The sequence below is a fragment of the Aythya ferina genome (assembly GCF_964211825.1).
Source record: "Aythya ferina genome assembly, chromosome: Z".
In the NCBI taxonomy this organism is placed as follows: domain Eukaryota; kingdom Metazoa; phylum Chordata; class Aves; order Anseriformes; family Anatidae; genus Aythya; species Aythya ferina.
This window is the reverse complement of record NC_140299.1, coordinates 37,363,137-37,389,747: the sequence shown is the minus strand read 5'-3', so window position 1 is coordinate 37,389,747 and position 26,611 is coordinate 37,363,137. Positions and strand designations below refer to the sequence as shown.

At 38.8% G+C, this 26,611-nt stretch overlaps 1 protein-coding gene across 7 annotated transcripts in view; it reads left to right on the top strand.

Annotated features, from left to right (window-relative positions):
• Positions 1 to 26,611, top strand: part of TJP2 (tight junction protein 2) — a 65,722-nt gene that overhangs the window by 32,278 nt on the left and 6,833 nt on the right. For all 7 annotated transcript variants that reach the window (XM_084504913.1, XM_084504916.1, XM_084504914.1 and 4 more), the window contains 15 exons: positions 8,334 to 8,387; positions 10,388 to 10,512; positions 13,680 to 13,782; positions 14,527 to 15,100; positions 16,583 to 16,686; positions 16,842 to 16,995; positions 18,040 to 18,148; positions 18,245 to 18,384; positions 19,067 to 19,133; positions 20,920 to 21,070; positions 21,824 to 21,932; positions 22,644 to 22,854; positions 24,113 to 24,300; positions 25,392 to 25,487; positions 25,595 to 25,674. In XM_084504913.1, the coding sequence (XP_084361039.1) occupies positions 8,343 to 8,387; positions 10,388 to 10,512; positions 13,680 to 13,782; positions 14,527 to 15,100; positions 16,583 to 16,686; positions 16,842 to 16,995; positions 18,040 to 18,148; positions 18,245 to 18,384; positions 19,067 to 19,133; positions 20,920 to 21,070; positions 21,824 to 21,932; positions 22,644 to 22,854; positions 24,113 to 24,300; positions 25,392 to 25,487; positions 25,595 to 25,674 (2,256 nt within the window). In that variant the 5' untranslated portion in view covers positions 8,334 to 8,342. The remainder of the gene's footprint in view (positions 1 to 8,333; positions 8,388 to 10,387; positions 10,513 to 13,679; positions 13,783 to 14,526; positions 15,101 to 16,582; positions 16,687 to 16,841; positions 16,996 to 18,039; positions 18,149 to 18,244; positions 18,385 to 19,066; positions 19,134 to 20,919; positions 21,071 to 21,823; positions 21,933 to 22,643; positions 22,855 to 24,112; positions 24,301 to 25,391; positions 25,488 to 25,594; positions 25,675 to 26,611) is intronic.

Below are 26,611 nucleotides of genomic sequence, written 5' to 3'. Positions count from 1 at the left end.
AAGCTTCATATGTCACACACACACTGTGAGCTGGATTAAGTGATACAGTTTGAATTAAAAAGCAAACACCTTACCAGAGCTCTGGATCAGTGGAGATGTTTTGCATGTATGCAAGTTTTTTCCATCTCCTTTGACTTTTAAAAAAATAATAGTAATTATGTACTAGAAGATCTGGAACATTGCAGTATGAATTAGAAGCAGGGCTACAGTGAAAATGGGACCGAGATGTGTGTTCGTCACTTAGTTTTCCCAGTACTGTGGTGAACAGTACAGTTGCCCTTTGTCTCTTCGGTTCTGCAGCAGAATCAGAATCATTAAGGTTGGAAAAGACCTTCAAGATCATCTGGCACAACCATCCCCTACCACCAATATCACCCACTAAACCATGTCCGTAAGCACCATGTCCAACCTTTCCTTGAACACCCCCAGGGACGGTGACTCCACCACTTCTCTGGGCAACCCGTTCCAATATCTGACTGCTCTTTCTGAGAAGAAATGTCTCCTCATTTCCAACTTGAGCTTCCCCTCATGAAACTAGAGGCCACTCCTAGTACTATTGCTAGTCATCTGCAAGAAGAGGCCGACCTCCAGCTCCCCGCAGCTTCCTTTCAGGTAGTTGCAGAGAGCAATGAGGTCTCCCCTGAGCCTCCTCTTCTCCAGACTAAACAAGTCCAATTCCCTCAGCAGCTCCTCACAGGACTTGTGCTCCAGGCCCTTCAACAGCTTCGTAGTCCTTCTCTGGACATGCTCCAGGGCCTTGATGCCCTTCTTGTAGAGAGGGGCCCAAAGATGAACACAGTACTCAATGTACAGCCTCACCAGAGCTGAGTACAGGGGGATGATCACCTCCCTGCTGGCTACATTTGCTTCCTAAGCAAATATTTCACCAGTTTTCCAAGACATAATTTGTGATTTGTTTCATTTGACACAGCAGAGCATAGAGGTGTCTATGTGTAGAGCATAGGTGATTACAAGAACAATTTTGAAATCCATCTACAGGGTGATACAGAGCTGGTGTTGTCTTGTTTCTGGGGGGGCTGTTCTTGGAAATTATTTCCCTCAGTTTGGAGAGCATGTAAGCTGTTGATGGACCTCTGTGAAAGTTTCTGGCGGCCTCACCACAGCAGAGTACAAAGGGACAATCACCTCCCTGGCCCTGCTGGCTACACTATTCCTGACACAGGCCAGGATGCCGTTGGCCTTCTTGTCCACCTGGGCACACTGCTGGCTCATGTTCCTAGTAAAAAAGCCTGATAATATGTCATCAATCTGCTTGTTACAGGCAAATTACCTTTGCTATGTCCTGTTGTGAAGTATTTGTTTTTGTCATGTAATCCGGGAAAAAAAATAAAAGCTATATCAAAAGTATAGGCTTTAACTGATAAGGGAAGCAGAAGATGGGACTGGTGCACTGCTTCTTTCCACTTTTCTCCTTCAAAGGATGTTATTCCAGTGCTGAGCTGTAGGTATACTTACTTATACAGTGACAGGGCTTGTGTTTATTGTTTTTTGGTTTGTTTGTTTGTTTGCTTTTAACTCCTGCATCCTGATGCATACCCATCTTGACACTAGCAGCCATCTTGATTTTACTCGAATGTGGGAGTAGGACTGGTGTTCCTAAATACAGTTTAAGTACAATCTGTTGCTCTTTTGGGGGTTGCTCTATTAGTGTAGGAGCCTACACAAAAAGTAGGAAATATGTCAACTAAGTGTCTTTTTTTTTTTTTTTTTTTGTGAAATGTTGCCTTTACTTTAAAGATCCATAGATAAATATTTTTTCTTATCTTTGTAGATCCTACTCATACATCTGTATACAATGCAGATTCTTGATGAAAACATTTGAATGTTTTGTTGGAGCCTTCTTACTTCAAAGTGGCTTGAATACCCTTATTTGCAGCTGGGTGAAAGGCCTGGTAAAGGTGCAATTCCTCTTCAGTCATTTTTCAACATGGTAATCCAGAATACTTGATAGCTTCTGGATTTACTGTTTGTGTTAACTGATTATCTTTTCATAGGCATCTTTACTTAGCCTAGAAGGCTACAGCCTACAAAATTCCTGCTGAGGGAGAGCAAGGGTGAACCTTTACACCACAAACTGTTACAGAGCTTGCTTCTTTTTTCACTCAGCCTCCACTGTCTTTTGAGGAAGTCTCATGGGGGTGCTCCAGAAGCTGAAGTGGATCAGAATCTTGGAATGCCCGTAAATCTAGCGTAATCCAATTCTGTATCATATAATTGCCTTGAAACAGGCAGGCAACATGTGGGCAGTTTCTGAATTCTCTGCTGCAGTTTACAGCCTTTGGGGACAAGAATGCTGCTGACATCTTGAAACAGCTATGGCGTGTTTCCACTCAGCTGCTCATGTCATGGACTGGAAAAGCCTCTTTTGCCAGAGCATCGTGACATTCTGAGGTTACTCTGCAGTTTTCTCAAGTTTTGTCTCTCTTCTCACAGTCTGGTTTAGATCATCATGGTTAGTTTTTGATTTATTCTTCCCACATGAATCACAAATGCTTTATTGTCTGGATAAACTCCGGATAGACTCTGAATAGACAAAGAACCAAGGTGTGATTCACTGCTTGGAGTTCAACTTTTTTTCAGAAGGAGCTTCAATTTCTGACATTTGTAGATAATAAATGGGAAATTGATATGAATGTCAAAGGCTTGTAATTACAACTGTAATCTTGTGCTATGTGTGAAATTAGGCTTTAGATAGCTAGTCCATTTGTTTCCATTAGTCTTTGGAAAGGGTCAGGCAGGTAAAGTCAAAAGGCAGTGGTGGTTGTACCATTAAAAGTAGGTACCATGGATCTACTGGGACAGTGATTAAAAAAAAAAAAAAAATCTCCTCCAGGCCACATCCACCTGCAGCGTGGAGATCTGCTCCATGTGGGACCCATGGGCTGCAGGGGGACAGCCTGCTCCACCAGGGGCCTCTCCACAGCCTGCAGGGGAACTGCTGCTGCCTGCCTGCAGCACCTCCTGCCCTCCTGCTGCACTCACCTGGGGGGCTGCAGGGCTGCTTCTCTCTCAGTTTCTCCCAGCTGCTGTTGCACAGCAGGTTTTTTTCTCCCCCTTTCTTAAATCTGCTCTCACAGAGGCACAAACAACATCACATATTGGCTGGCTTTGGCCAGCAGCAGGTCCCTTTGGGGCTGTCTGAAACTGGCCCTTATCTGACATGCGGCAGCTGCTAGATTCTTCTCCCAAAGGCCACCCCTGGGTCCCCGTGCTACCTAAACCTTACCCCGTAAATGCAATACAGCGATGATCTCAACCATTTCCACCAAGCTCCCAGGACAGTATTCCATCAGCACACTTGCTCCAGAGCCGGGGATCCCCAGCCAGAGGCCGGTGTCAGTGCGCTTCCCTGAATAGTGTTTGCCCTCAATAGCTGAGTGCTTGGGCACAAAGCTCCAGTTCTGCTGGCTTGTGCTAGGAAGTGCAACAGGCTGATGGGGTCACAGTTGAAATGCCAGAAGTTGAATTTGGTCTTTTAATGGAAGAACCTTGAACTCCACATTTTCCACTGTTGTCCATCTTCAGCAGTTAAAACTCCTCTGCTCTTGAAAAAATGTGGTCTGTGGATGGGGCTTTTGCATGGAGAAGTGTTGTACACTTGGCATAGCTTCCTGTCTGCTTCACAGTTTAAAGTGCTTGCCCTGTGCCTTTTTGCTTTCTGGAGCCATGTCACCAGTCTTGCCGATGTTTAAATGTAATTTTACACGTCCAGATGAAGGAATTACTCACACATTTACATTTATTTCTGCATAAGGACTTCCAGATTCAGCAGTTAAAGTGTTAAGAATTGATAGAGGTTGTTAAACACAGTATAAAGTACCCTTCACTCCATTAATTTGAGTAATTTTTACTAGGAAATGCTCTAGTCAGAATATAAACTTGCGGGTAATCTGCATTGTGCTTCTCCACTCCTCTTTCTTGAAATTGCAGGTACCCCGTTTCTTTAAAGTTTCAGATTGGTTTGGGGAAAGGGGGGGGGGGGAGGTCAATATGTGCTTACAAGAAGAATATCTTGCTACATATTGATCTGTTCCTGACACTTAAAATAATAATGAGTTTTATTATTTTTAAACATAAAGATATGATCCTGTTTTTTTCCGAGGCCTCTGAGAGTGAGAGTTAGTGAAACTCCAAGCAGATTTCCCTGCTGTGTTTTTGATGTGTTTCTGTGCGAAACGGGCAGCAGGATTTGTTTGAGTATGTAGGCCACTATTGTATTAGAATTACATAACCGTGTTGAGTGGTAGAAACAGATGAAAAGACCGGGATGCACGGCGTCCCCTAACAGATTATATCCTGCAACAATGAAGACGGCTCAAGCTCTGCAGAGAATGTGGTCACATGCAGTCAAAAAGTTGAGGATTTTAAGGGGGCACGTGAGTTGCTTTTTGTTGCATCTTGCTCCAGGTCTTTCCTCCCTCCTCCCCCACCTCCCCCCCCGGTGCCTTGCTCCTTCCCCCTCCAACTCACTTTCATAGCCAGATGCCTGCAGTGGCAGGTCTTCTGGCGGTGTTTTTCTTTCACCGTGAAAGAAGCTGGCGTGGGTCATCTCTCAGCAGCAAGGAGTTGCATAAGTAAATCTCTGAGGACTGTCAGTGGGAGTTGCAACAGCTGCCTGCTCGTAGCACGCGGGTGATTTTAGCACTTTGCATTGTTTCCTGCCAGAGATTGGGTTAAGCAATCTGTTCTGGGCACGTACAAAGTACCTATCATTTGGGTACAGGAGAATTAGGCAGATTTAAGCAAAGCCTGAGCACAGTGTTCTAATTAGAAGTGGACTGACTTTAGTCACTAATGAATTTAGACCAGCTAATTGCAGTAATTTATGTTTGCTGCAGCTAGCTGCTATCTGTGTGAAACCTTGCAAAGCAGTTAAAATTGGTAATCAGAGGTGGGATCCTTACTGCTCTGCCTGTCTTTCAGTGTTTTGGTGTGCAGTCTTGCAGTGAAATGGCAATCCTACAAGGGATTCAGGATGCCTTCGTGTTTCCCTACGGATGAAGCATGAAGAAGTTGGCAAGGGTGTGAGGGTTTTTGTGACCCATCACTTGGTGCCTTCAGAGGAGAGTCATTATTAGGTGTGGAATAACAGGAATTTTGTGACTGTGGTGGAGACTTTAATTGTAGTTCTGATGAAGTCCTCAGCTAGTGATTTATAACATGTCTCTCCCTCCCTCTCAATCTTCTCCATTAATCTGTCAGTATGGGTTAGTATCGTGGCAGTGGCAAGCAGCAGTGCTTTTTATGATGTTAAAGAGATTATTGCATAGAGATTTGAGGGAGTACAGATGTGTTTTGTGCCTTACGGGCTTCCAAGGTGACCACTCAGTTCTCTGAACTGTGTCACATAGCCTGCATAGCTTTATTGGTATGGCAAAGCTGGTGCTGTTGTCTTGGTAATTATGTTGCACAAAATCAGCTTGCAAGTACATCGTGTACTTTCCTTCACTAATATAGCATGCAGCAACTGGGAGGCAGTTTCCTGAGGAGTAGTTTCTAAAAATGTATTACTTACAAATTACAAAGTGAATTATTTAATTGGCTTTTGTTTGATGCTTACTAACAGCTCCAAGCCAAAAATACACTCCCTCCCCCAAATTTACAAAGGAAGTACCTGAAGACCATAAATGATGCTCTGAGGAACTCCTTCAAGTAACAGGTGCATGATGCGATCGGCTCAACATCTTGCAGGTTCTTAATCATATAGGCAGCAGTTTCTTTTCCTTTCTTTTTACTTGTTTTTGTTTCCAGATACCTCAAGACTTGCTTGCCAGACCAAAATAAGCTTAAGTACATTAGGTTATGATGCTTTGATTTAGTACACAACGAATCTCTTCCATTGTGTAGAAGGTTTTGCTTGTGCCGCTGCGGATGGGAGGCATCGTGTTCTTGAAGGAAATTCCTGTCAGCTTAGCCATTTCATACCTATAAATCCATTTCCCAATATCGTTACTATGCTTTCCTCAGTCCCTTTGCTGCACCATTGTACTGAATAAGCAGTCATTTCTCTCAGAGTGGCCTTTAGCAGATGGAATATCAAAGACCTGATGTTAGAGTTGCTGGAAGAGCAGGGTGAGGGTGCTGCTCTCCGCCCCCAAGGGCAGCAAGCTCTTGCCTGTTGCACCCTGTTTCGTCTGCGCAGAGCTGGTCTCGGTGTGTTGGATCGGTAGGTAGTGTTGGTAAGGGCTGCAGGCAGTGCAAATTGGATACAAATGAAGTTCTTGTCACACCTGTAAGTTGTTTTGGGCTTGTGTACAGTAAGAAGGATGGAAGAGATTTTACATCTAACCCGCTTCTGCAAAATTGGAGCGCAGCTGCTTGTCCTTTAAATTTTACCCATCATTTGATCCTTTCATTTCTAAAATTCTCTTCAGTGAAGCCAACTGGAATTTAAATGACATTGAGTCCTTTCTTTAGATCAGACTGGTTTTCTGCAGAGCTTAAAAATTTCATATAGAAAAGTAGGACAGTAATGGTGTAACTAAGGGTCACTAGTAGGTGACCATTTTCATACATGCAAAACAGGCAATCCAACTCACTTCTATTTGTCACAGTGGCTCAGAATAAGCATGTAGTTAATGAGAATTTATTTATTTTTATTTTTATTTTACCATAGACCTCATCTATGTAAGGGAATATATGTAGTGAGACAGTTCAGTGTCAGCTGGCTGAAGGGTCAGATATGTCAGCTGCTAACATGGAAATATCAGAGGAAATAATTTCACCATGTGCTTCAGCAAACAGAGTAATTAACTTATCCAGGACATGTATGTTTTAGTAAGTTGCAAATGCCACTCATTCTTACGTGTTCTAGACAAGTAGAAATTTAGAAATACTTGTGTCAATTTTAATATGATGTCCTCTCTTAACAGCCGTATGAAATGTGTTTCTAATTACACCTGAAGGGTCCTAGAAACTGGAGAGTGTTATCCATTTTCCAGGTGAAAAGTACTGATGCATATTTAACATCGCTCAGTGTTGTGAACTTGCTGATAAGAATGCTGAATATTTTGCATATTCCTTCAGGAACTCTAAGCAGGACTTACACTGATGTTTGTTTTTTAATGTGGTGACCATGCAATGGAAAACATAAACTTCATTCTGCTTTGGAGTGCTCAAAATCCATTGGGAGAACACTTTGTGGTGCTCCTTGCATTTGATAAATGGTTTCCATGGCTTGCTGAATAGTTGCTGACTGCCAGAAAACATTTACTCTTGAAATATAAGGGATTCTTTCAAACAGAGGCATGCTCTTCTTGTGTCACATCTCTTATCTGTTTTTGTTTGTTTGTTTGTTTTTTTCCTTTGGAGTTTAGTTGCCAGTAATCCCTTTAAAGCCTTTATAAAGACCATTAAGTCAAAATCAAGCTTCTGTCTGAACTTCTGCTTCCTGACAAAACTCTTACCTTATCAAGAAAGATGTCCTCTTTCAACAGTAAAAACAAATAAATCGATGGCTTGAATACGCATATACTCATGCAGTACTTGGATTTTTCTTCTGCAAAAGTATGCTTTGCTTTGTGAAAGTTTTCAGTATCAAATACAGTGGTTCCTTTTTTCTCTTGGTTTAAAGGCCAGAAGCTGGCTATGTACTTACTATGTGATGCATCATAGCTGGGTGATTATTCTGTATTGTGTTTTTAAGCTGTGATGTTGGAAAGATTTCAGGTTATATCATGTAAGATAAACTGGTCGGTTCAGGATCAGTTTTAACTGGAAATGTGGGAGGGGGAAAAAAAAGGATTTTTGAGAAGTGTCATAGAAATGGATATACCAGTGCTATATAGTGATAACTGTTTTTTGTAAAAATGAATTTCAGAAGGGGAATTAAAATATTTAATTGTGTAATTTGGGGTGGATTTAGCATTTGTTAAATCCACATGTACTAAGATGAAAAGATATGAAGGCTTATTGGTTTTGAAGATCCCAGTTTCAACTGCTGAATGGTATACTGGTATGGAGATATCTTTATCGGGGAGTTCATGTTATTTGAATCAGGACTGTATAATGCTAGTGTGATCTGAATGAATTGCTTATGCTGAATGAAACTTTTCCAGAAAATGAGGATGAGCTGTTAAACCAGTGAAATATGAAGACAGTCTACCAACCTGAGTCTATTAATATTTTTTTTTCCATTTTTAAATAAATACGAATTAAATACATGCACTTCATACTAACTTTACCAAATGCTTAGAATATTATATTTATAATATAATTTTAATGTTTTATAATAATAGTGTTTTAATGGGGTATTTCACAGTTTAGATTGTTGTGTGCTTTGTGTTTTGCTAATCGGTTTCTGTGTGCAACAGGCCCCAGGCATGGAAGAGCTGATATGGGAACAGTACACTGTGACCTTACAAAAGGTGAGTGCCTGTTATGTTTTCGGTTTTCAAATATTCAGCATTGCAGTAGTCTAAAAATCTTTTACAATAAATGTCATTATCTTATATGAGTCAAGAATATGATTAATGTCTTGTGCAAATCAGATATCTTTTCTATTTTAAAGCTTAATTGCTAGTTACTCATACTATAATCTGATTCTTTAATGTTAAGAGTAAATTAAATTAACCACTTAAGTGCTATACTTGCTTTTATTTGGTGTTGGTTATAGCAGTCTAATATACCATGTGCCAGCCACATAGCTAAATTCATCATTGAATAACCTTAAAAACAAAGCAGATGGCTTTATCAAGCAGTTGTGGTTAATGTCCAAGCTTTATAATTATCACTGAACACATTTTCTCTGATTTGTTCATATCTTTCATATCTAGCAGTGTAGAATCTAGTGGAAAATTACTGTTATCTAAATTTCTAAAATATGTGGGCTACAGATGCCACCTTAACAATTACTTTTAAGAAAAGATGAATTTATACTCAATGTATACTAAGTCCCTTTGAGTTAAAGAAAGTTCATCTCTTGCTTCTGAGATCTGTCATGGCTAGGCTACCATGACACAGTACAGGATGTGTCCTTCAGCAGCAGTGGCGGTGATGATCTCTTTTGATGATCTGGGTTCAATGAATAGGTTGTCCTGTTAATGTTTTTTATGCATTCTGCAATGAAATCAACTTGATGACCACGGCCTGAGGTGAAACAGTCCTCTTGCCTACAGAACCTGTTTTATGTGCTGAGTTTTTGAGGAAAAATTGTTTTTCGTGTTGCAGAGGTAGACAGGAGAAACACTGCAAAAGGAGACCTTAGTTGTTGTAATTTCAAACTTTTCAGATCTTGAGTAACCTGTAAACTACTTCTTTGCTTCAGAGATAACCTTTTGTCACTTAATGCAGTATGAGTTGATTGGACTTGTGCTGTCAAGTACAAATGAACTACCGAAGAGTTCTACCATTATTTTTAATTCTCTGTTGTTTTGGCTTGAAGTGTCAGTCTGCTTCCTGTACAACTAATGTGCAGCAAGTGCAAAGCATTGCTTTTTAACCTTCTCAAATAAATACCCACTTAATATTGAAATTAGTGGAGCACCAGCTAGCATGTGATGACATAAACATGCTGAGTTGTGGGAAAAGTGTTATTTTAACCTGGAGTATTAATTCATCTGTAAGTTAAAAACATTTGTAAGTATTAAATGTGGCATAATTTTGTTTTTTTGTTTTGTTTTGTTTTTAGTGAGAGAAGGTCTGTACTGAATAGCTAATAACGTTAATCTGTGTGTTTAAAAAAAAACATAGTTTTGTGGACACCTTTTCTGCAGTTGTGTTGTGCTAACACTTAAGGTCTAGTGTTACAGGCATGCTTCCTTCACACGTACTTCCTTAATTTTATGAATGCAAAACATAAGAGTTTATAGATCTGACATTTCTATGAAGGTAGGTTGTACATAAATTACATATTTAAACTGCTTGATTGTGATAGAGGATAATTACAGACCATTCACAAGTTCACTGCTTGCTTCTTGTAGTCAGCCATGATCTTGGTTATACTGATGGAGGAGTAAGTAGTTATTGAAGACTAGATAGCAGTTGTAATGAAGGCTGAAAATGCTTCTCTGGTTTCCCCAAGCATCACGAACACAATAGAGTCATATATCTAACAATAAATTTGGCATGAATAACCAGTGGGATGATGTAGCAAAATGTAGACCACATTAGTGAGAACTTTGCTTAATTACTAACTATCACAAGGCTGCAGATTGAGGTTTTGGAACACAAGAACATGTCTTCTTGCTACATATATCCATTATTTTTTAAATCTAGAGGTATTGCATATTTCTGCAACTCTGCATGTAACTATTGTATTTTGAATACTATCTAGGTAGAGTGCCATCACAGAAGATTTGTGGTACTCTTCTTTCTCTCTATCAAAATGCCTTCTGGTGGAATTGAATTTTGTTGTTTGTTTTCAAAGGATTCAAAACGAGGATTTGGGATTGCAGTTTCTGGTGGCAGAGATAACCCACATTTTGAAAATGGTGAAACCTCGATAGTCATTTCAGATGTTCTCCCAGGTGGCCCAGCAGATGGATTACTTCAGTAAGCAATTTCTTTTTTTCTCTGTCTGACGTATTTTGAGGGTCATGGCTGTAGAATACGTAAAAACTTCATTGGGCATGGTTGACTGTCTGATGATTTAACCCAATTGAGATGTGATAATTTCTTGAAGACTTAGATGTCTGTTTTAAATGGGAGGAAAAAAAAAAAAAAAAAAGGAAAAAAAAATCCATGGGGGTGTTTCTTTGCTATTTTTAAGTAAATAAATTTCAGCGGTGTTGAAAAGCTTTTGTAGTCAGCTATGTCTCTCTTAAGATTGTATATCTTCTAAATGAATAGTAGAAATACTTAGCATCTCAAAGTACTCTTCCTGTTCTTCCTTCAGGAAACATATTAATTGGCCAGTCATTAGTTTTCAAGAAAATGGTGTTAAGTTGGATAGAGAGCCCAACAGCAGGTCTCAACCTTTATCGTGTTGGGCATGATAATGGGGCAGGGAAGAGAAACAGAGGCCTTTGCTAAATGTTTATTTTATAATTGGAATAAACAAATATAAAAATGCAGGTTATAGGTAGTCCTTCTGATAGTGCATTCAGTGGTGAGGCAACATCTATCACAGACAAGTATTTTGAAATCTGTAGGCTGAGATGAACAATTTCTAGTCCACTGCTGATCAATTTTTCATCCTGGAATACTTTGATAAGGACTAGACTGTTTGGAAGAATGATGAATTTCCACAGTAATAGTAACTCAAGAGTGGGTGGGTTGTGGCCATTTTGCCACAATTATTTGTGGTAAATTTGGTGTAGTAATGAAAAGACTGACTGAGTAGTTAATGATGGACTAGATAACAGATGTATTGCAGAGCATGTAACAAACCATTCTCAACATAAGCCTGCAAAAAGTGACTCCTATACAATACCATGATAATAAATACTGATCCATAACCATGTATGATTGGGGAATAAAATCATGTCCACAAATTATGTATGATCGTAAGTAAATTGGTGATGACAAGGCAATACTAAGCAATTTGTGGACAAGCAGACAGAACACATCCTAAAGAAAACTAAAGGTAAAGCTGTTCCTCTAGCAAACTAAGGAATGTCAAGGCCAAGTGCCGGGTCCTGCACCTGGGGCGCAATAACCCCAAGCAGAGCTACAGGCTGGGAGAGGAATGGTTGGAGAGCTGCCAGGCAGAGAAGGACCTGGGAGTGATGGTGGATAGTCGGCTGAATATGAGCCAGCAGTGTGCTCAGGTGGCCAAGAAGGCCAACGGCATCCTGGCTTGTATCAGGAACAGCGTGACCAGCAGGGCTAGGGAGGTGATCGTCCCCCTGTACTCAGCTCTGGTGAGGCCGCACCTCGAGTACTGTGTTCAGTTTTGGGCCCCTCGCTACAAGAAGGACATGGAGGTGCTTGAGCGGGTGCAGAGAAGGGCAACGAAGCTGGTGAGGGGCCTGGAGAACAAGTCCTACGAGGAGCGGCTGAGGGAGCTGGGCTTGTTCAGCCTGGAGAAGAGGAGGCTCAGGGGCGACCTTATCGCTCTCTACAGGTACCTTAAAGGAGGCTGTAGTGAGGTGGGGGTTGGTCTGTTCTCCCACGTGCCTGGTGACAGGACGAGGGGGAATGGGCTTAAGTTGAGCCAGGGGAGTTTTAGGTTGGATGTTAGGAAGAACTTCTTCACTGAAAGGGTTGTGAGGCACTGGAACAGGCTGCCCAGGGAAGTGGTGGAGTCACCATCCCTGGAAGTCTTCAAAAGACGTTTAGATGTAGAGCTTAGGGATATGGTTTATTGGGGACTGTTAGCGTTAGGTCAGAGGTTGGACTCGATGATCTTGAGGTCTCTTCCAACCTAGAAAATTCTGTGGTTCTGTGAATGTAGGACCAACCTTCAAGGTATAGGGCATTACAGTCCTGCAAGCCTTGCTAGAGTAGAGTGAACACACATGTGGGTTCTCCATGTAGTGTTGTAACATTATTTAGTGCTATTTTGGGGTACAAAGACTGTGAAGAGAGCTATTTTAACTTGCATAAAGTATAGATTAAACTGATACTGGAATATAGTGTGCTGTTCTGGAATACTTTTCCAGTAAGAGGAATTGGAAGGTTATGAAAAGAGGCACAAAAATCAGGAGTTAGAGAAAATGCCTTACAGAGAGAGGCTTAAAGTAAGTAATCTTCTTATTTAAAAAGAAGATTGTGATGTGACTTGATTACAGTTAAGAGAAAATAATGGGTACTAAAGATTTCTCTTATCTAGCAGAAAAAGGTACAGTAGCCAGTGTTTGTTCAGACTAATGCTTTAACTGCAAGGTTAGTAACTGACTTGTCATCAAAACAGACTAATATAAGGAGTGGTGGATTTATTTTTTATTTTTTATTTTTAAGTTTCCTGTACTTTTGGGGGTAGAAATCTTTCTGGGAAGAAACATTTTTTTTGTAATTAATCATGTATTATGGGTTTGTCTCCTAGAGGTGCCTAAGTCTTTCTTAATGGTCTATTAGACATGCAGGCAGTTGGAATAGATGAACCTGTAATCTCTTTTGGTCTGTGTGGTTTGGTGTTTTTTTGTTGTTTGTTTGGGTGTTTGTTTGTTTTTTAGGTTTTTGTTTTTCTGTTTATTTCATTTTGCTTTGGGGGAGTTTGGTTTTGTTTTGACCAATCACGTTCTTCCAGTGTCAATGGGGCCTAAATACCAATATTTCAGAAGAGTGTGCTGTGTGTTACAGTGGTACTTTGTAGAGATTTGTCTGAATGCTATAGTGTGCAGCAATTTGAAGCTCTCTTGAAATCCTTATCCTGCTGTGAAAAATACTACCTAGGTGAGAAGGACTAGGCATTCTGGAAGAACTAAAAAAGAGTAAAATTTTTAATGGTTGTAATGAATGTCCTTTAAAAACAAAATATTCCTCAAAGTTACGGCAGTATAACGAAGCTGGGCATAATAAGTGTACAAAGTTATGCAATTCTACCCAAGCTGGTTTTCAAATATACTAAAAGCTTCTTGTAGTAATCTCAGGTATTTCAGTGCTGTGTAACAAATGCAGCTTTAAAGAAAAGCTCTCTATTAAAGAGAACAAAATCCTTTGGTCTGTGTTCACCGCCATCCCTGAGAAAAAAAAATAAAATTGCATTTTGCTGTTTTCATGAAGACCTCTCTTAAATACTTTTCTTTTTTTCTTTTTTCTTCTCTCTGCTCTTTCAGAGAAAATGACCGGGTGGTCATAGTTAATGGGACCCCGATGGAAAATGTTCCACATTCTTTTGCAGTCCAACAGCTTAGGAAAAGTGGAAAAGTGGCCACCATTGTAAGTAAAATACAAATGTATTCACTGTAAAGTGGTATGTACCTGTGTAAACAACCAAGGGTTTGATTTTCTTCTATGAAATGGACAATAAATGCATACAGCAAAGCATTTGCCCAATTGAACATACAGAGTAAATAACTAAAGCAAAGACATACTTCATACAGGTGAAACAAATGGAAATAAAATTACAGCATCACAAAGTTATCTTGTTGAAAAACTGAGAATAAAATTTGTCTTCAATTTTTATTTTTACTAAATGATGAGTGGCAGTTGAAAAAAATGAAATAATTTGAGTAAAATTATGTCCAGCATACACAGACCTTGTCCAAGAATTTGCTGTCCAGACTTGCTTTCCTTCAGAGATGCATCAACATCTCTGTTGGAGGGGGCTGTCACATTTTTAGAAGTCATCTAGAGAAAGAAAAAACATCTGTAGTGTATCTGTTGCAGAGGTAAAATCACGTGGTTGCTGATCTGATTTTTTAATTTATTTTTAATTCTCCTACTATTATTATTCTCCTAGTTAGTATTTCTTCTGTACATCTAAATAATCTCATTTACTGGTTATTCTGTAAATAGACTGGTTTCCAGTGTGATACGTACAGTCCTGCAGTGATTCAGGGTTTTCAGGTTCTCTATTTTTCCCCATCTCAACCTGAAATGTGAAGAACTTTTCATTTGTCAAATGTCACATTCTGACCATTGGAGGTTTCTTTTTTGTTTGTTTCATCCTGCCTTGAACAGGTAGTGAAAAGACCACGGAAAGTGCAGGCAGCTGCTTTGAGGAGAAGCCCCTCCCTTGACTATGAGGACAGAGCTTTAGATGTAATGGATGACCATGCAGATTTTGATGGCAAAAGTGCTCGAAGTGGCTACAGTGAAAGAAGCTGGCGTAGTGGCAATGGAGGGCGCAGCCAAAGCTGGGGAAACAGCCTGGATCAGAGCTATAGAGATGATGAAGACAGAGGGCGCAACAAAAGCAGAGACCATAGCAGGGAATACAGCCGTGATCGCAGTCGTGGTAGGAGTGTTGACAGGAGCTTGGATCGAGACTATGGAAGAGATCGGAGCAGGGGAAGGAGCATTGACAGAGATGGTGGCTATGAACGGGACTACAGAGGAGACTACAGCCCACCCAGTTACAGCCATGGATTGCAACCCGATCCTAGATATGCGAGGGAGGTGAGGAGCCGAAGTAGAGACAGGCTTCGTTCCCGTAGTCCTTCGCCTGAAATGCACCATCAACATGAGTACCTAGGACTGCAGGATCAAAATGGACCCATCAGTGTTCTCTTAACAAAAGGCAAACACAATGAAGGTAGGTACAGGAGGGGAATAGAGGAATTAGCTTTTAATGCAGCGTGTTATTTTGCTGGGGGCAGGGAGGGCACTGAATGTAAATGTTGGCCTTTTTCACTGATTGCTTAAATTGTTCTTTCATTTTCCATGACTGGTTTTGGGTGCTTTTTTTTCCCCCAGCACTGTGGACTTCACCTTTGAACAAGATACTCTTCACACACATAATTTCAGTATTTTCGAGCCTCTGTGTCCTTTGTTTTTTTCATTTTCTCCTCCCTATTCTGAATATGGTGAGAAACATGGATCTGATCATGATTCAGATTACACTTGGCACGTCTACAAAAGGGGTAGTTGTAAAGGGTGAAGAGTAGACTCTGCTTTTAATAGACCATTTAATTTAATTATACGGAAGGGAGGAAGTGGTTCCAAGGATTGTTTGTTTCTGAATACTTCAGAATGTAATTAATGGTTACTGAAATAGCAACAACTGAAACAGCCTTTCCTTGTTAAGTGTTGGAGTGTGTAGATGGCTGCCAAAAGTGTGATCTTATAATGTGCTGTGAAAGAGATTGTTGTGCTGCAAAGCATATTTGAGATAGGTTGTTCAACCTTTTCTGTTTTTTTTTTTTTTTTTTTTTTTTTTTTTTTTTTTTTTTTCTGGGTGGTGGTGCTGCTGTTTTTCTCTTTTTTATATACCTTTAAATGTGCCTGTTGTGACTTAGAAGAATATTCTGCTGGTGTAATCTTTGAACACAGGAGCTATTCTCTCTTTTTTTTTTTTATCAACTATGGCAAGGATGCTTGTCCCTCCTTATTCTTCCCCTGCACATAATCTTTAAAATTGCAAAGATAATGCACATAAGTATACGAATAAGGAGAAATTTCAGATGTCTTTGTTAAAAAGTTCAACATGTATCCAGTATTTCTGTAATAATTTCGGCCATTCATGTGGATACTCTGCAGATTCTCTCAAACATGGTGACTTTTTTTTTTTTTTTCAAGTAAGTGACTGTGTTTCTGTCCTTTATTGCTCTAGGGTGTGCTCATTTTAAAACCAATGTTATCTTTTCTTTTTCCGTTTTGCCTGAAACAACTGAGACATGTTTTTGGGTTGTTACTGATAGGAGAGGGTCTGCATGAAGCAACTGGTAAAAGAAACAGGTCTTCTTTTAGCACTTTCTGACTCTTTATCATGCCTTTCTACACCATACAAAACATGATACGGAGAGAATCTAGTCCAGTGTATTTATGAGCACCTCCGCAACAAAGGCATTGTTTTGCTGTTGACCATGTAGGCTAATCACCTGTGATTGTTTTCAGGCTGCTGATTTTTTGTACTATGGTGACAGTGCTGAAATAGGAAAAAGCCTGAGGTTAAGTAGGTTTACTGGGTCCCCATTTTCATTTCTCTTGGTATTTCTCTTCATGCACATAGTGTTGTTTTGAAAAATGCATTCTTGCTCATCATCTAAGCTACAGCGGGTTATTTCCCTGATTCTAGAATATGGTCTTCGGCTTGGAAGTCAGATCTTCATAAAAGAAATGACCAGTACTGGCCTAGCCACAAAAGATGGCAACCTTCACGAAGGGGATATCATTCTTAAGGTATGTCCTGGCTAAACAGCTAGCAATGTAGAAACTATTTGTTAAAATGGCTTCACTGGATTATGTCATTTTATAGTCAAGTTCACTATCAAACTTCAATGCAATATGGACTTTTTTGTTTACCTGTAGTGTTATTGTTGCCTTTTTATGTCCAGATCAATGGTACAGTGACAGAGAATATGTCTTTATCTGATGCCCGAAAATTGATTGAGAAGTCACGGGGAAAGCTACAGCTGGTTGTCCTCAGGGACAGAAAGCAAACACTGCTCAACATTCCTTCACTGAACGACAGCGACTCAGAAATGGATGGTGAGGTTTAATGGGGATAAAAAGTTCATGTCTCTTTACAGCGATAAATTGAAGCCTAGTGTTTTTTCTGTGATATAGTGACACTAGATTCTTAAAAAAAATAAAATAAATAAAATAAATAATTTAAAAAAAAAACAAACACTGAATGCATACATGATTAAATATTATCCAAACAAGCATCAAGCCAACTGCCTTTCAGGTGAAAGAAGAATTTTGTAGTAATCATACATTTTGCTTGGGGGCAGAGATAGAAGAAGCAGTGGTGGTCAGGAAAAATCGATCTTTGTCTTCATAACATCCAAATCAGCTGCTTTAATAAAAGGCTTTAGTTTTAAAACCAAACGGAATGGTCTGATCTCTCTTTCCAATGGCATTAACATTCATTACAGCGTTCAATGGGAGGGAAAAATGGTCAGGGCAAAAGAAAATTACATGTAAATCCCTTGGAGAACTGGTTTCCATTTCCAGGATCTGTTCCATACTAGTGATCACTGACAATGCACGAGCTGTATCTCACAACATTATCTTGCTTTGGGAAGGCCTCAGGATGTTTGGGGGAGCAGGATATTATACTAAATAATGCAAGATACTTGTTTCTGTGATGTCAGCGTACTCAAAACAACTCCTCATAGGTTTTACTGTGATGACTGAGATACAGTTTGAATCTGGGGGCCATTTTGTTTCATGACTGAAAAGCAGTAACAAGGATGGTTATTGTAGTCTTCTGTTTTCTGTAGTCTTCTTGTATTTCCAGCAGAGCTCAAATAAAAGTCTGTTAACACTAGCTCATCAGGCTATTGTGTGGTCATAGCTGTTGTGTGGTGTGTGCATGTTTACCAAAAGTTGTGTGAAGTCTTCCTGAGATATTTTCCAGGGGAAAGAAACTAAAAAGCATGCAACATTTTTTGAACCCTAGACAAATCCAACTTGGAAAGGAAGTGGTCTTGAAGTGTCAACTTTATATTTGAAAGCTTTTGTAAATAAATGCGGTGATTATATGTGCAGATAATATAAGCATTTATTGTTTTGTTACTGTTTTTATAGATATTTCAGAAATAGAGTCAAACAGATCATTCTCCCCTCAAGATGACAGATTACATCATTCTGATGTTGATTCACATTCATCCAATGAAAAACTAAAAGAGAAACCAAAGTAAGAAGTGTTCTTTTCCAGTACTTTGCTTATCAAGGAAATACTTAAAATACGTGTACTGATAACTGGTTTCACTGCATTTATTTTCTCATTTAGTGCAAAAGATGATTCATCCAGTAGGATGTCCAGGATGGGTGCAATGCCTACACCATTTAAATCGACTGGTGACGTTGCTACTGCTGCTGTCACAGTTGTAGACACAAACAAAGAACCAAAGTATCAAGATGATGCGGCAGGTCAGAGTTGAATTATTCTTTCTTTTTCCTTTTTTTCTTCCTTATCTTTTTTTTCTTCTTCTTCTCCTTCATCTTCACATCCTTCGTCTTCATCTTCTTCTTCATCTTTGTCTTCCTCCTTCGCCTTCACTTTCTTAATCTTCTCCTCCTTCTCCCCCTTTGTCTTCATCTCCTGGCAAAAAAAATTCTCTCTAAATCACATCCACATGTCTAGCATAGTTTTCCTGTTAATCCCATCCTTGCACACAGAAGAGGTCTGTCTCTGCTTTGCGGTGCAGAGAAAGAAGGAACACAAGAGATTACCTGAAGGAAGTTGTATATTAGAATTAAAGGCCCTAAAAGCAAATACTCATCTAGTGCTTCTTCTGCTGTAGTCTGGTACCCTAAACGGTCAAGTGAAGCTATTTCTGAAGTCTGATCTGTATTGCCTGAAAGAGTTCTATATTCCTCTTTTGACCTATTTGTATTTTCAAGAATTAGAGGGAAAAAAAAGGAGGAGGGGAGGGGGAAGAAATGGATGGGTGGAAAGTAAATCAATTCTAGGGGAAAAAAAAAGCTTTACATTAAAATCTGTATTAATCTTTGGCATGGGAGAGATTGATTGCTATCTGATCACTAAAAATTCCTGCTATAACTTGTTTTTAATAGCTTAATAACTTACATTGGCTTTTTTTATATACAGTGTCTCAACCCAAACCAGTTGCAAGAACAATTCTTAAACCCAGCCCTGAAGATGAAGCAATATATGGGTAAGGAGGCACTTGCTGTGTTCTTTTGCACTCAGTGTTCTTCATGACCTCCACCTGTTTCTTAGTTGTGTATGTTTGGACTTTTTTGCTCATTTGGAGCGATACTCCCTTCATAGTTTAATGCTGAGAAGAGATGATGTACCTTCTAACTGAAGGGGTTGTTAAGCCTGGAGGAGAGATAACAGAAGTCAAAGTTGACTGTCTGCAAATACATAATGAATAGGGGTAGAGAAAACAGAGCCAGACTCTTCTCAGAGGGACACAGAATGAAGAGCAACAGACCCAAGCTGGAACACTGGAAATTCTGGTGTGATATATTTTTTATGAGGTGGTTAACCACTGAACAGCTATTCCATGTATGTTGTGGTATCTCTACCACCAGAGATACTCAAAAGCTTATATGACCAAGGCCCTGCACATCTGCTTTCAGTAAAGGTCCATTCTAACCTGCACAATGCTATGGCATGCATAAAAATAAAATTACACCTCTTCATTATTTTATACATACACAACAGACAACCTTCCTCTTTCTCTTAATACTAATATACAAAGGGAATGTCCTCTATTTAATTTGGAAACAAGTCTGTTGCAAGAGAAGGCCAAACATGTAGGTGTTTCTGTAAAAGCTGGAAACTTGTGTACTGAAATTCGCATTTCTGCACAAGCCTGAGCTGTGCATACTGCAGTTCTAATCTCTGCTCTAAATGAACAAAATATTGCTCACAAAGAGTGTGCATATGTGATGGTTTTTAAAAGTGGGTAAATTCAACCTGGTACTGTTGATTCTGTAAGAGTTAAGATAGTAAAAGTTACGCACTGTATAGATATGAAATCAACCTACATGTTTTCTTTGAGAGTCTCCAAATACAGAAATTAAAGGTAGAGGAATACTAGGATTGTAAGGGAAAGCCTAAAGATTGTGCAGCTTGATTTTTTCTCAAATAGATTCTCAAATAGTGCAGGATTTTTTCTCAAATAGATTCTCTTCTCAGATCTTTCCTGAGGTTGGACCTTGCATGTGTTGTCATTGATGTACAAATTAATCAAGTGATTATTTTGGTGAAGGGGAATTTATAATACAGGCTTAGGGTATTACTGAGAAAGGCTGACAGATAAGTACTATCCTCTGTGTTGGAAGGTCACTTAGGCATACAGCTTTTCTGACAGGAAAAACACTGAACCTTGTTCAGTAACGTCTTCCTCTCTGGAATATGAAAGGTATGATTGTTAACACAGCAATAGAATATACTTGGGAGTATTTCTGTGTACAAGAAAACTTGAAGAGTTCCATGTAATCTAATAAATATTAAACTGCAAAGAAAATAGGTGTAAATTTGTATGACATTTCTCAGATGCTTAGAGGAAAAAAACTGTGATTGCTCATAACTCAGGCTGTTTTCACAAACAAAACCAAAATAAAACCAAACAAACAAAACCAAGCTACTCAATTGAAAGGAGATCCAATAGGTTGGGAATGATTTCAGGACTTCAGGAATTAGGAGTCATTTTCCTGTTCTGTCAAGTCTGTGTGTGTCACCTGGTCTCTCTTCCTAGTTAAGTTTCCACTCTGAAAAATGCAAATTATCTGCTTTCTGTTCTCTGAAGAATGACCTGAGTAAATGTAGCCTATCTAATGAGAGAAAGGGATATTCTCTCTAATGAGAGAAAGAATATTACTACGATGATTTTGTTGAAACTGTTGCAATTTTTTGCTCTTGACAACCTAGTATTGTCATATGCCTAAAATCTGGCCTTACTTCCTTTTTCTGGCTTGCAAATCTTGTAGTCCTAATACAAAAATGGTGAGATTCAAGAAAGGGGACAGTGTGGGTCTACGACTGGCTGGTGGAAATGATGTTGGGATATTTATTGCTGGAATTCAAGAAGGGACCTCAGCCGATCAGGAAGGACTGCAGGAAGGAGATCAGATTCTTAAGGTATGAGTATGTGTCCCTGAAATTCAGACCACTTTTGTATTCTTCTGGTGTGCTTCTTAGTGGAAATATGAAAGAAGTTATATTCTCAGGCAAGTTATTTCTTGATATGTGTGTGTGTGGTAGAGAGATTTCACTGAAATCAGCTTTTGAAGGACAACTCAAATATCAAGTATTGATTTGCATAAGCTTCTGTGGAAGGGGGAGGTAGAAGAAATATTAATCAAAAAAGAAAAAAGTCCCAAGATGGAAGAGAATAAATTTTCCTTCCCAATCTTGGAGGGAAAAAAATGAGGCCAGTATTCTTTTTAATCTTTTTCTAATTTCCCTGGGTAACAGCAACTTAATTTTCCCAGTTTCTGAATTATTTTTCTATGCTATTTTGTCTTCTTTTCTTTTCCTTTTTTTTTTTTTTAATATTCAAATAGGAGGCTAATCAAATTTTCTCTTCTGCTTGTTTTCTCTTTTGATAGCCTTTATTTTAAAGGCCTTATGAAGACTATTCAAGTAGAAGAAACAGTCTAGCAGTGCACATCCAGGATGTTGTTATTTCAGAAAGATTACTGTGAATGGCTGTATAAAATATCTATATTGACTTTATGAAAATATTTATATATATATATGTGTGTGTGTGAGAGTGTATAAAATAAGGGAAAATAATACTTAAGATTTTTTAAGTGAAACAAAGCTTTGGGTGTTTCTTTTAAATTTTTTCTTTCTTTTTTTTCAAATGTTATTTTCTTCTTTTATACATAGGTAAACACTCAAGACTTCAGAGGCATTGTTCGGGAAGATGCTGTTTTGTACCTCTTAGAAATTCCCAAAGGTGAAACAGTGACAATTCTGGCTCAAAGCAAATATGAAGGTAAGTGCTTTGAACAAAAAGTGTGTATATCCGTGAAGCTTCTGCAGTCATCAGGAGTGTGTTAAGCTCTGTTTTGTCACTGAAACCACAAATAAATTCTCTCATGCTTATTCTTGGTAGCATTTTAGTTATCCTTGTTTTCAGAATTGTAGGAGACAACTGTTTTCTATACCACAAGAATCATACATGTAGAAATGCCTGTGTGATATGTTTATCAGAGTTATTTCTCTAACTTTTTTGTTATTAGCAAGTAACATCTCTTCTTAATCCTGCAAACATACTGCTTATTCCTTCTGCTTTTCTGCACATAGCAGTTTGCCTGAGATCTGCTGTTTACACTCCTTTTCAGCTGTACCGTGGCAGTCATAAGGTATTCACAGTCAGGCAGCAGCAAATGGACAATTTGAAAAGCAGCGAAGGAACAAGCAGTACCTCTTGCTTTCCTGTTTGGAGACATAGCCTGCTGTAATACTAGCTGCCTTTTGCTCTGTCACGGCGCAAGATCATGCTTCCCTTCTGCTATAAGGACTATATGTGTACAAATATAGAATATTTTTGATAATATTCTTCTTTTGGTGAAGAACAATGGATGTGGAGGCTGATTTTTGCATATTTTTGTTTGGAGTGGAAGAAGTTCAAAACTCTTCTCTGGAACAACTGGTTAATCTTTCAAGTGTAAAAATTATAAACTAAATAGAGTTCCTGTTTCAGTCTACAGAGACATCATGGCTTGTGGCAGAGGAGACTCGTTCTTCATCAGAAGCCACTTTGAGTGTGATAAAGAGTCACCGCAGAGCTTAGCCTTCACCAGAGGGGAGATCTTTAGAGTAGTTGATACACTGTATGATGGCAAACTGGGAAACTGGCTAGCTGTGAGAATTGGAAATGAACTTGAAAAGGGCCTCATTCCAAATAAGAGCAGGTAAGTAAACATTCTGTCATTGTTAATATCTGTCATTGTTAATGTCAAGTAATAATTCTGTTAATATTTTTACAAAATATTTTTGCTTTCTATGTCATACCTCTTTTTTTTTTCCCTCCTTGCAAGAACAAAAAACTTGTTCTGTCTTTATTTTCACAATATTTGTCCCTGCAAAACTGTAGATTTTAGAACCATGGTATTATGTGACGAGAAGATGAGAGGATTGTGCTGCCTGCACACTGGGCTGGCTCTTTGCAACACAGGTCTAGAGCTTCTGATGCAGCAGTCAATCTTTGGCCATTAGTGGCTTCAATTCCTCTTCTACAAAATGGGTAGAGAGTCCTTTTTAAAAATAAATAAATTAATTAATTAATTAAAATTTAAAAAAATATATTTTTTTAAAGGGCAAGCTCTCACTACTGTATTTGCAAAGATACTCTGATAACTAACTTCTTAATAAAACTTCTAGTGCTTGAACTCCTTTTGTTAATTCTTATGGAAAATGTTTCAAGAACGTATTCCAAACTAATATTTCTTGGTACCCATAGTACTTATTTTTATAAGTACAGAGTAAAACACATCAGTGGTTTTAGCTTAAATTATAGTTTTCTAATAGAAGTTACTGTAATATAAAAACAAGTGTCCATAATTTGTGCATTGAGTAAGAGAATTAAAATTCATCAGCAAAAAAGTCAGTTAAGGCTATTTTTAGACTGTAGGCTTTCAGTCCTTAAGTATGGTCATGATTTTATGGTGAAGAAAAAAAATAGAAGCTCAAAATTACATCATACAGAAGTTCCTGAAATACGCTTCTTATGAGATTCTCCTGCCCCTTTCCTGGTTAGTAAATTCTGTCCTTGCTGGTAATTGATCTTACCAAACCAGCCCTGATTTCTATGCTGCAGTGACTTAACTGAAGAGGTCTAAGGGAGAAGATAATAATGGAAGTAACTTTTCAGGGCATCAGTTTCTCACCAGCTCTGTACTTTTGCAGTATTTTATTTATACTTGTATTAGTTTTCAGCTTAAGACCTGTGAGCTGATCCAGCAATCTCGTAGCTCTGGCAAATTGGATCATCATTTTGACTCTAACTGGGTTTGTCCCAAGGCAAAGGAACCTGAATTCCTGTATTTTTCTACTTCCCGTTCATGGCTGGCAAATTACCGATTACAAGTTCAAAGCCCAGCTCTTCAGTGAAAGATCCTTTGCCCTTTTTGACTAGATCTGTACAAATGATCTCTGTGCTTTCTCTGTCAGAGCTGAGCAGATGGCCAGTGTTCAAAATGCTCAAAAAGATGGCTCAAGTGACAGGGCAGACTTCTGGAGAACACGTGGCCAGCGATCTGGAGGGAAAAAGAATCTGAGGAAAAGTCGTGAAGATCTGACAGCTATTGTATCCGTGAGCACAAAATTCCCAGCTTATGAGAGAGTTCAGTTGCGTGAGGGTAAGTGAGACTGCTCTGAACCAGGTGCCTATTTATTGCTGGTGGTTTTAGCATCATTTAGTCTGCTTAGCTAAATAAGTGATTTGGAACAACATGGGCTTAAGTGTTAGAGTTGAACCACAGAAAGGGATAATGTTCTTATCAGACTGCAGATTTCTGGATGCTATTAACTACATTAAGAGGAAACCTTTCTATGTTTTCTAAACTGCTCTTCTCCTTTGCCTCTAAATTACACATGCCAATTTAAAGGTTTAAAATAAGGGAAGGAACAAGCAGGGTTTTTTTTTGTTTGTTTCTTCAGCTTCTGTGTGTCTAGCTTGGAAAGTACCATCCATGTGCCTGAGATGAATCACCATCTTTACCTTGCTCATAAGCACCACTTAACAGTATGTTGAGAGAAAGTAAAAGCCAAGTATCTTTAGTAGATTGTCCGGATGTCATTAAGGTTGATGTCATCCATCTCTTCTGGATGCTCTCATTCTAAATTAGCTATATTGCTGGTGACGTTGGGCAAGTCGAGATAATTTCCTGGATATTTGCACATGATAGTATTGTGTGGAAAAAAAATAAAACACAGTAAAACATATTTTAAAGAAACTCTCAGATGAAGACTGAGTAATGGGATGGCATTCACCCACTAATCTGTAAGGACTATGCTTACAGTTGTTTTGACATAAACATAACAGAATTATGCATTTCTTTTGCTTCTTTAGGCTACTCTGCACGTGATATAGCATTTGTATCTTTATTCACACAAATCCCACTAGGTCAGGGTTCATGCTATTTTGCTGGATGGAAAGATAGCTGAAGATACACTGTATTTTTAGAATGTAGAATCCTCTCAAACTGTCATCATTAGGAGGAATAAGAAAGTTGTTAAATTTAAATACGCCTTCTCAGCTGATAACTTTCTAAATGAATTATACTCTTGCACAAACTTTAAAGAAATAAAATCTGTTAAATGTTTTTAGTGGTATCTTCAATGAATTCCTAACCTTGTGTACTAGCTGAAGATCTTTTTTGCTGCTTTATGTGTAGGTATAAAACCAATCTTACCCTGCTTATCTTCTCTCCAAATATTTTTCTTTCAGCTGGTTTTAAGAGACCTGTTGTGATATTTGGCCCTATTGCAGATGTTGCTATGGAGAAGTTGTCAAACGATTTGCCTCACCTATACCAGACAGCAAGTAAGCTCTCCTCCTAGCTTCCTCATCATCCTTAAATGAGAGAATGGTTAACTTGATAACCATAGCCTCCCTGCTATTATAGATGAACTAAAATGTTGTCTTTGCAGAGACGGAGCCCAGAGATGCAGGTTCAGAGAAGTCAACTGGGGTAGTGCGTTTGAACACTGTGAGGCAAATCATTGAACAGGTAGAGTATTTCTCCATGAAAATTGCTTATACTTAAAGGGAAGTTGTTTGATTTGTTTGCTCCTAAAACTTGAGAGTCCTCAAATCTTCACTACATCTATTTCTGTGATAAGCAGAGTTGGCTTAATGGTAAGGCTGTCTTGAAATGTGTTCAGGAAGAATTTCTATGATTCTGGTAGCTGTCCTCTAAATGAGAAGGTGAACCTGACACTAGAAATTAGATTCTCCTATCTGTCCTATATAGTCCTTTCTGAATTTCAGCAGAGGCATATCTACTTTGTACTGTATGCTTCTTGAATTTGCCAGGGTGGTCTTACTGTCATGCAATGCTTTACTTGCCCTTACTGCCATCAGAAATGTAGCATTTTTTACAGCTGTCACAATCACTTCCCATTCAATTCATACAGTGGTAACTCTAAAGCAAAGTGATGTGTACTGGGACTGCACTGACTGTTTTCATAATACTGTTTAGAGATCAAATAGGTAGGTTGTAATTAAAGCACTTTAAAAAGTAGGCTAAGGAATGTACTGTGCTTCTTATTACCTTGAACCCAATAAAAGCAGTACCAAAGGGTTTAAAATGTCCCACAGAAGTCTGTACAGAGTTCATGCCCCACCACAGCACACATCCCATTCATCTTGACCGTAGAAGTAGCCGAGAAGGAGTATATATATATATATATATATATACATATATATATATATATAAAGAAAAAAAAATTGAGATTTACTTCTACTTTTTACTAAGTGTAGGTAAAACGCCACAGTTAGCACCCAGAAAAGTTGTGGCAGTGGAAGCTGTGGTATGGACAGGTAAAGAGAAAAGCTAGTTAAATTCACAACTTATTTTAAAATATAAATATATAGTGGAATCCGTACATTTAACTTAACAGGAGAATTAGTTAATTAACATAAGAATGTGGACATTCAGGCAAAAG